This window comes from Anas acuta, chromosome 1, assembly GCF_963932015.1.
Source record: "Anas acuta chromosome 1, bAnaAcu1.1, whole genome shotgun sequence".
NCBI classification, from domain to species: domain Eukaryota; kingdom Metazoa; phylum Chordata; class Aves; order Anseriformes; family Anatidae; genus Anas; species Anas acuta.
The window spans coordinates 81782541-81792694 of record NC_088979.1 but is presented as its reverse complement, the minus strand read 5'-3'; the positions used below and the strand labels follow the sequence as shown (position 1 = coordinate 81792694).

The following is a 10154-nucleotide window of genomic DNA, read 5'->3' as shown; positions in this document are numbered from 1 at the left end:
TGGTTCACTGCTGGGACAGAGATGTGAGGGATGCATCTGCACCAGCACCCCTGGGGCTTGAGTAGGATGAGCAGAACTCAAAGGTAGAACAGGGCCTTTATGTAGGAGCTAAATTCCCTGTTCAATGCCGAGTTACACCCAAAACTATTCCTCTCTCTCCTGACAGAGTCACTTACCTGCTATTGCTTTTCCTCCTGCAAGTGGGTTGGGGACAAAGAGAACCGTCACCCTGCTGCCAGGCAGAGGTGACAGCAGCTGCCACAGGGGCAGCACCCGCTTCTGGGGGGATATTTCAGGGGGTCCCCGGAGTTAGGAAGGCTGAAATTCTCTGGCTGAGTTACACTGATGATAGCATCTGCTATCATCACATGCCAACACATGAATCCCACAGTCCTGACCTCCAGGCAAGCCAGGCACTCCCAGTTACCTGGGGAAAGAGAAACATCACCAAGGGAAAAAAAAAATAATCACCATTTAGGAAAGGAAATTAATTTTATTGAAAAAAAAATTACATTTCACTTGTACACCATGAAAATACTGAGTCGTGTATTATTTTCATCAGAAGAGGTTAAGACTTCCACAAGAAAACCACATTCTTTATTACAGCGTTACTCTACGAGATGAGGCTCTGGTGGCGTCTGCACTGGGCATTTTCACTAAACAGTAGAGCAGGACTAAATGTGCTTTGGGCAAAAACCCTAAATATTGCCCTCTTCCAGGTGTTACACACTGTTGAAGACACGACACTCATTTGGTCAATATTTAATAGTTTTGAATTAGAGACAAATGTTGGTATTTCTCTAGTCACTTGGATCTTACAGAAATTCACAGTTACCCCTCTCCCCCATTTTTAACATTTTTTGTTTGTATTTCCCATTCAGCCAGCTAAAAGCATATTGAAATGGCATACATGATGTCACACCTCATATTTTGGTAAGAAAACAAGACTGAAAGGGCTACCTGGCACTAACAGTCCCAGTCCCTGACAGTAAATTATAGCATCACCGGGTGGTGCTCAGCTTTCCAGGACCTTTTCATCACCACATCCAGCAACAAACCCTACAGCTTTCTTCCCGACCAAGGCATGTATTCACAGTGTCTGTTGGGCACCAGAACACAGAACAAGAGCACCTGCCTGCAGGTGGTTTTCCAACACCGGTTACTACAGGTGTAACGCAAGAAGCATGCTGATCTCCAAGCCGCCTGTGACAGGCTGTATCACATCGCTTGGCAAGGCATCTTCTGAAAACCCCTTATCAACCAGAGACCTTTGGTGCTGTACTTAAAAATAAATAAATGCTGTATTTAAAAATAAACAACAATGCCATGTATATCCCCAGATAACCTGCATTACTTATTTGACTACTTACTAAGAGTAAGACCCAGAGATCCAGACCTGGCAGTTCCGACACCGTGCAAGTGTGAAAGCAGACTTTGAAATTTCTCCTCCTAGATGTAACTACTACGTTCCCTAGCTGGGTAATTGCCTTATTATATGTTATTTTCTACTCTGCTGGGCGTAAGCATCATGTAGGTGATACAGTCACACTAAACCTATAATATTCTTGCACTATAATGGTTTTGTGGCACATGGGATGGGCTGGACTGAGAACACCAAGCTTGGATCACTACATCTGTAGCTCTTCTTTCAAGTACTTAGCTGACAAGGACTTCTTATTGCTAACAGTGCAGCTTTGCAATTAGGCTCTGCTTGCCCAGCACCTCACCATCTGGAAGAGAGGCAATCTTATTCTCCCCTCTTTTGTCCAGCTGCATCTTCCCAATCCCTGCCTTGCAGCAGCACGAACACTCATCTGCTCCCAGGATGAGAAAGTTCAGGGAGCTAAAGGAGCTGAAAGCTTCAGTTTTTTTGGCTGGATGAGCTCCCTGTTGGTTTAGCTTCTTCACTTCATTCATTCAGGCAAGGACCAGGGCCAGCAGAAGTGATGGGGGAAGAAAATTAGGGTGCATTTGTATGGTGTGGCTGAGCTGGACAAGAGAAAACTACCAGAGTAGCTGATGTTTCTGTACCTTTCCTTTCCAAAGAACAAGCAAGTGGCCTCAATCATCTGAACAATTCACGTGCAGATTCCCTTTCTCACTACAGAAGAAGTCTAGGGAGATCTCATGGTGAAGCTAGGTTCCTAGAACGGAGGGAATGAGTACCCTGCCACCTTACACCACAGGCAGGAAAGCAGCAGGCTGCTCATCACGTGCTGTAACTTCAAAGTGCGTACAGAGCTGTGCTAAATCAGAGCTTTGGTGCAGCATTCAGAAAGGAACAGCCCCACAGCTCCAGAGCCCTCGTCTCCACTCACTCAGAGCAACACCTCCACACTTCCCAACGCATTATCCATCTATGCGATGCATCTTTTTGCTAACTCAACAAGGCACAACCAGTCCTTTTAACATACCCAGAACTCGGAAACTTGAGACAAAAACTTCTGATAAATTCTCCCCCCTTTATTTTTGTTTTTATTTTTTTTTGCAGCAGTGCTTTAGTCAGAAGTGTGGTGAGGATGCTGCCTTGTTTCTTAAGAAGAGACATCATTAAATATGCTCACAGATCACCAGCTGTTGGGGTAAGAGCACATCGTACCCCACAGGCTGGTTTATGTTGCAGACTCTTGTAGACTTTCTAGAGAATCCCCAAATGTCCAGCCACGTAAATAAATAAGTAAATAAATAAATACATAGAATAAATAAATAAATAAATTAGATTGAAATGTATGCTTTAAGCCCTGCTCTCCCAGCCATAAGAAAAAAAAAATCAATTATAGCGAGATAAAAAATAAATCTTGCTTTTGATCCCAAACGTGTTAGCAGCTTGCCTTGTGACTGAATGGGATTTTGTCGGTAACCGAACTCTTCTGAAAGCCAATGTATATATTGAATTTAAATTCAGATACTTTCCTTAAATTCTTCATATTGCTACAGCTGACAGACTGGAGGAAAAAAAATCTTCGTTTTTGCCCATTTAGCCTACTCATCTATCTGTGCACTCACTCAGCACAAGCAATGAAGTTCGCTTGGCCAGCTTCACAAGCTAGTGCAGTTCCAGTCCCTGGGCTCGCCTGTTTCCATGCAGCTATTAAGGACTTACGAGATTTCCCAGTCCTGTTTCATTAAATAAACAAATCCTTCACCTATTTTTAACCTGCCCTGTATGTATCGGGTATATTATCCCAACTCAAAATCTAAATGCCAGGCTTGTCACCACTTACCTGATTTTGTGAGGGATAAGGTCGCAATATTTAGGGTTTTCTTTTTAAACAATGGTATCTACCATCCTATTGCCTCTCTCTACAATCAAGCGTACAAGCCTTGCTGCAGAAGGAATATAACTCGTAACTGCCAACCAGAAGATACACAAACACTACAAAAGCCTACAATTTCATTAGAAATTAAATCATTTGCTATTACACAGAACTTCGTTGTTTTTTCTGGCATAAAATTCACTGAATTACTACGTACACCTCAAGGACAATCATTAAGATGTGTAAACATGTAACAGGTTCACCTAGTTAGTACAAAGCACCACACAAACTTTAAATACATAGAAAGTTCGCTCATAAATATTTATTTAACAATTCAGCACTAAAAAAATATGACTTAAAAAGGCATCTTTTATTAAGTTCTCTTAGTTTGTCCAGGGCTGGTGGGGTTGTACTGTCCCTACTTTATTACAGCCACCTGGCCCTCTTTCCATGCCATTCCGCTTTTCTGGAAGAAAAGCTTATGTGTGGCTGGGACCCAAAGCTTCATCACAGTCTATAAAAATATAACTCTTGAAGACCTTCTGCTTACATCCTGAAGGCCTACACAGCCAGCCCCCAAATTCTGTTCCCCACCCTCACCGCATAGCACATAAAGCTTCAACACACACACACGCACGCACATACACGCACGCACAGAGTACACCTATGACACTCCTCTACACACGGATTTTTCTAAATAGCAATGCAACCACAAGGGCAATAGGTCAGAAGTACAGATGATTTCGGTGCTGACACATGGCACAGCCTTCTCATATTGCTGGTTTTTGCTTAATAATGTCTGAATAATGTGCTGCCTTATTCACTACTCTGCAAATCGTGTAGTTATTACTGTTACTTGCGTTGTAGAGGCACTGATTCAGGAACGAGTGCTTATCAAGGACCAGACACGGGAGCATCCCATTTGCCTCGAGATCCACCGTTGCTGGAGCGGTGAGCACCAAATGGGTGGCTGGTGGCTTTGGGGGTGTCACCTGGAACCGGTCTCAGTAAAGCTGATGGGAGCTTTCCTGGGCTGCTGAAAGCCAAACCACATCTTTTTCCTTTCTGGAAAATGTGGAAACTGGCTTAGGCTCCTCCATCCCCACCCCAAAATTGTACTGGCAATCGCAGCTACCTTGCATCCTGCATCCAATGCCCTGCCCTGGCAGTTTAGGGAACACCCCAAGTTTCTGACTGAACCCTGTGAGGAGAAGAGCTATCTTCAGGGTTGTGACTGAACACCTCAAAGTTTAGTTTCCGTGGCTGACGTGTCTTCAATTGGTGTGTTTTAGAATGCCAGGGGGCTACGGAACTGTGCAGCAGTAAGTTTTCCATTATCAAAAGCAAATGGCTTTCAAAAAGGACAGCTCTCCTCTGAATAATTTTATCCTGGGACTCAAGGCTGAACGCCTTATCAATGAGTCAATAAGACTGCAATGGGATATGAAAGAAAGGGTTGTGTTTCAGCTTATGAAGAGATACTTTGGTTTCAAAGTGACCAATATCTGCAACATTTCTCTCTCAGCTTCTAAAGGCATTATTTGAATGGACAAGGACCATGAGTCAGGAGAAGTGGTTTTCTTTAGTACAAGACTAACTTCTCCAGGGGCATAGGCATCTGATGTGGCATCTTCCCCATTAACCAGCGCTCTCATTAAACTCTCACCACTCACAAACTGCCACAGCACGTACAGTGTAGAGCACTGACGGAAGCACTTGTTCTGACATGCAGAAACAGTTGTTTCCTGCTGTATACTCTTGCATGCTCGGATAAAAATTACCCTGTGTGAAGGGGTGTGCAGCTGAACTTTGCGCAAGAAACGGACCTGGGAACAAATTGTGATCCTTATTTCACGCCCCTCTTCTCACTTTCTTTGCAGGAATAAAGAGCACATCACAGAGAGGTCCTGCACAGGCAAGCACAAGGCATACAAGAGCAGTGGTCCAGACTGTCAGCGGTTGTTTTCCCATTAAGCCTCTTAAAATCTAAAAAGACAAGGATGTTATTCTCTTCTACAGAGCTACTTCCTTACAACAAGATGAACACAGAGCACAAACATACCTTCTTTCATTAAATATCCGTTCTCTGCACTAGGGTGTAGCTAACTGAACCTTTAATTACATCCACTTACTCAGCAAGACTATCAAACTGTTCTTGATTTGTTTAATTCTGAAATGATTAACATATTCAAAAATAGGACCTAACAATCTGTGTGTGCACAGTATATTAAATGTAGATGCTTTTATTACAATCTTCTTTGCCACATAGTTTAAAATAAAATATATCAATACAATCACCATAACAGTCTCAGACAACAAATTAACACCATCCAAACGAGATACAGTAAGATACTCCAAAAGGCAGTATAAGTAGCTGGAAACCTTGGTCCTCTGATTCTTTTGTAGAGCACATTGATTATGGATTTTTCAATATAAATCAGCAAACAAACATCAAAGTTAACAATTTCATACTGCAGATTTCTAAAATGTTTATACCCAGTGTGAATAGCATGTGTCTCCCAAAGAGGTAAAAGGGAATTTTAATCATGTAGAGATTATATCCAGGCCCAGAATAGAGTAGATTATTTGTAAACAAGTTTTGGTCTTTCCTGCACAATGGCTCCACAAAGGAGTGCACTTGCAGTAATCAAAATGGCTGGCCACATACACAGAGCAGTTGGCCCCAGAAAAAAAGGATCCAACACAAATCACAGTAAGTGGAGAGAGAGAACAGCGGGGAAGTCAACTGGATGCAAACACAAGCCATTCACCACTCCCAGGAGGACACACACTTCAGTGTCAGATGTGTACTTGACAGCTAGCTTGATGTGCACACGTCTCCTCCACGTGTACACCTGGGAGTACAGACAGCAGTGCAGTTGGCATTCCCCAACCACACCAGTCTCCAGGCTGAGAGAGGGGCCTTGGACTAGTGGGTTACAAACACTCTCCGTGCTCTTAGGACAGCCATGGAAGCTTCTTCAAAAGTTATTGACTCCACTCTCTGTGCTAAAGTGCTTTCTTCTGTAATTAGTGGGGACCTAAACTCGTTTAGACTAACCATTTTTCTTTACCTAAGGATCTGCAAGTGGATCAGACAACCCTGACGAGTCTTCTCCAAGGCCTTGTACAAATAGTGGGCAGCTGTCTAATACTGACACACTTCGTAGCTGCACCGGGCAGTAGGTGTTCGTACTCTACAGATACTACCTGCAGGAGGAGAGGTGGGAATGAAGGTTGGACGTGCCTGTTCTGAGCCTTTGAATTTTGTTCTGCAAGCATTATGAAAAAGTGCTGTGTAACTCTGAACCAATAAAAACGCATCTCAGTATTACATATATATACCCTGACATTTAAAAAAGCCTGTTGTGACTACAAAATGTCAGCTACAGAATATATTTACAGATAGTTTTTGATGCTTGTTCCAGGCAAGGGATGGTAAGCACAATTCTTCACTGAATACATAAACCTGACCTAATTTAGATCAGGTCGGTGGGAGTTTAAAACAGATGCCACATGAACAACTCCCGGGGACTTAAGCAGAAGCAGAGAGCAGCCAACTGCTACAGCATCCAGCTAGTGCAAAACAGGAACTTTTGCGAATTGAGCACGTGAGTATTGTTATCTTTTTTTCTGAAGCTCCCCTTGCTTTATCCATCCTTTGTACAGTATGGCTATGTCACAGAAAGGTGCGAATTACTGGAGTGATCCTTCTTTCTTTGAAGATGGAGTGGGAGATCACACCTGACACGTATAAGCTGCTCCAGCAAACACCCCACTTGCTCTTTTATGGCAAGATCAAGGCTGATTATGGTTAACAGAGAAAACCTTCTTTGTAAGGTAACTTTGTGTTTCCTAAATTTCAAGCTTTTTACTTTAGAGAAAAACAGCCCTGTCTTTCTCGCAATTCCCTTGTGAAAGCATGTTTTTTTCCAGTGCCAGAAACAATTGTGCTGTCTCACACTTACTAAAAGGGCTTTTTCTGTAGTACAGACTTACAGCAGGTAAGATTTCTTTGACAGCAAATTTTGACAGTGCATAGTTAATGTTGCTAAAAGAAATAATTTAAAAGGCCAATTTTTATCTTCTTTCTCCTGTTGATCCTCTGATGTGAAGAACTCAAGAATCTTGATATTTTAGTATCTCCGAGGACGGTGACTCCACAGCTTCTCTGGGAAACCTGTTCCAGTGTGCTCTCACCCTCACAGTGATTTATTTTTAAATGTTTAAGCAAAATTTCCTGTATTTCAGCTTGTGCCCATTGCCTCTCATCTTCCCATCAGGCATCACTGAGAAGAGTCTGGTTCCCTCTTCTTTACTCTTTCCCAGGAGATGTATACACACTGACAGTTCATGTCTTTTCACAGGGTGGGTATCTGCCATGAGCTCATCTCTGTTACTGACTGCTAATTTTAGTGACTGTTCACATCACCAAAGTTATTATTGCTAGGAAGTTATTTCATGGCAGTGGTCACTCTAAGCTGTGGCAGTAGAATCATGTTTTGTAGGCCTTTTTCTTTTTCCTTAAAATTCTCAAGTCTTTTTTTTTTTCATTTTTAACTTCAAACTCATGAGAGGAAATAAAAGTGTTAGCTGTTTAGAGTTAAAGCTTGAGCTTTGCCTCTTATATTGCTGCAAAATGTGTTCATCTCTTAAATTTCATTTTTTTCAGAGATACCGAAAACAAGGGATTTCAGAAGTGCATTGATTATGAAATCTTACTCTCTTTAAAAATCTGCTGAGCTAAAAACAACTTTAAGGATAAATCACTCTTCTACTAAGTGAAGCCAATTAACTTTGTTATAATGGCAAAAATTCCACAAAATGGTGGGAAAAGCGAAGTCTGCAGTATCAAAAACAATCTTCAGACCAGCTCTACTGGGGACTCCCCCTCTATGCAAATGACACCATCCATTAGGCTGGTATAAAGAGGAAGAGGCAGGCAAGGTATCCAGGAGAGACCCAAGAGTGAGTTTCCTGAGCCTCCTCAGGTCATCGAGAAAAAGTCAGAGCTGCCCTTTTCTCTAAGGAAAATTTGCTTCATGTAGCTGCAAGCCAAAATGCAGTTTCTGTCTATGCAATATCTGTCTATGCCATCTAAGACAAATAAAACTCATCAGCAGGATTCTGATAAAACAACACAGTAGAGTTCCTCTTTGGAGAAGCTGAAACTTCAGCCCCATACAGAAATCAACAGGAAATACAAGTGGTCAGTATTTGTCAGTGCACCTGCCCTACTGGCGTAAGATCTGGCTGAGACATACAAGATGCTGAAATTAGTAAGAATCCCATTCTGAAGGCTAATGAAGCAGAATTTTGAAATGAAAAAAGAAATATTTGGGAGACAAACAATAACATTTTTGTGATCTCTCATCGAAGAAGGTTGCAGAGAATTACATTATGAACAAATTTTGTGCGTTTCTCTGAATTTGGGAAAAATATTTTATGCTTCCCTGAATTTGCCACTTACTAAGCCATACCGACTACTGTTACGTTGCTTCATTGATAAGCCTGCCCATAGTGCTCGCTATTGCTAAGTGGAAGTGCCCTACAGGGTTTGTAAATACACCCACCCATGAAGAACAAACCAGGGTAGTCATCTTTCAGAGTAGGAGCTGCTTTCTCTTTTGTCCTTAAAGAACAATTGCCCTTAGTTAAAAAACAAACAAAGCATCAAGCCTGGCCTTGGAGGTAGAACTACAAACTTCTAATCAGTGCTACTGAAAAAAAAAGATACTCTTTTATTAATGATTATGTTTTTGGAAGATTATCAGGGGGGCACCTGTGGACATTAGAAATTAGCAGCCAGTACCTGCAAAAACTGAAACCGTGCAACTGTTCATAAGACAAGAAACAGGAGCAGTTACCAGTAACATGAATGACACCTCAAGGTCACTTCAGAGTACTTAAATGCCAAACATCTCCAAAGTACTCCTACACACAAGCAGAAATTTGCGTGTAGTTTTAACCCTGCTTAGTTTCGTAGCAGCTGAGATACTGAACACCAGAGTAGGTAACCAGATCTCTCCAGGAAAAGGGAGCATGTAGCCAGCTCCATTGGCACTAAATGCTGTCTTGAAATATATTCTCCAGTTAGTCAAGCATTCCGTTAGCAAATTCACATCTGAAGTCTTTGGCAAGGCAGGAACATTGTACTCTCTTGCCCTGGGTAAATACACAGACTAGGTGAATTTGACAGCCATTTTGATACCTGGTAATATGCGTCAATGCATACTAACTCTGTTTTGTTTTTAAAACTGAGCAAGGCCAGCACATATGTTTGAGAGTGGATATCTGCCTATGCTGGGCGCTATTTCATGAAAGTCAGGTTTCTGTCACAGATCTAAGGCAAATATTACAATTTACAGGAAAGAGATGAGGACATCGATACATTGTGCGTTATTGGAGACATACAGCCTTTATAACACGGTAGCTTTCACTATGATCTCTGGGTTTTCTATGTCCTTTTTGCTTTGGACCATTCTCAGTTCCAGATGGGCTGAGTTTGGTTTGTTTCCTTCTCCAGCTTGTGCTAAAAAGATGACATTAGAATGTCAGTATAAACAGCAGTACAAAAATAAACAAGTTGCATTGTCTGATACCCCATTATATTTTTTCTCCCCCACCCCCAAGCCCCCTTACTATCCCTGCACAAGACTTCCAAAGTAGAAGATCAGCACCCCTGCTCTGCAGCACCTCTCTCCAGGAGAGAAACACAGCTCTGCTGTCAATTACAAAAAGACAAAGACATGCTTTGGGAACCCTCAATTCCCGTCTGGATCTCCTTAGAAGCTGACAAATATGGGAACTCAAAGGTGAGAGAATTTGAAAAAAATCATTCTTTGCATGGCCAATACAGCCAACAGACTATTACTAGTTGATAATCCCTTCTCCATG

At 42.0% G+C, this 10154-nt stretch overlaps 1 protein-coding gene across 1 annotated transcript in view; it reads right to left on the bottom strand.

The window, feature by feature from the left end:
- Positions 1-5354: 5354 nt before the first annotated feature.
- PDXK (pyridoxal kinase) overlaps positions 5355-10154 on the bottom strand; it is a 46548-nt gene continuing 41748 nt past the window's right edge. Inside the window, exon 11 of the mRNA XM_068685377.1 lies at positions 5355-9789. Coding sequence (XP_068541478.1) covers positions 9677-9789 — 113 coding nt within the window. The 3' untranslated portion in view covers positions 5355-9676. The remainder of the gene's footprint in view (positions 9790-10154) is intronic.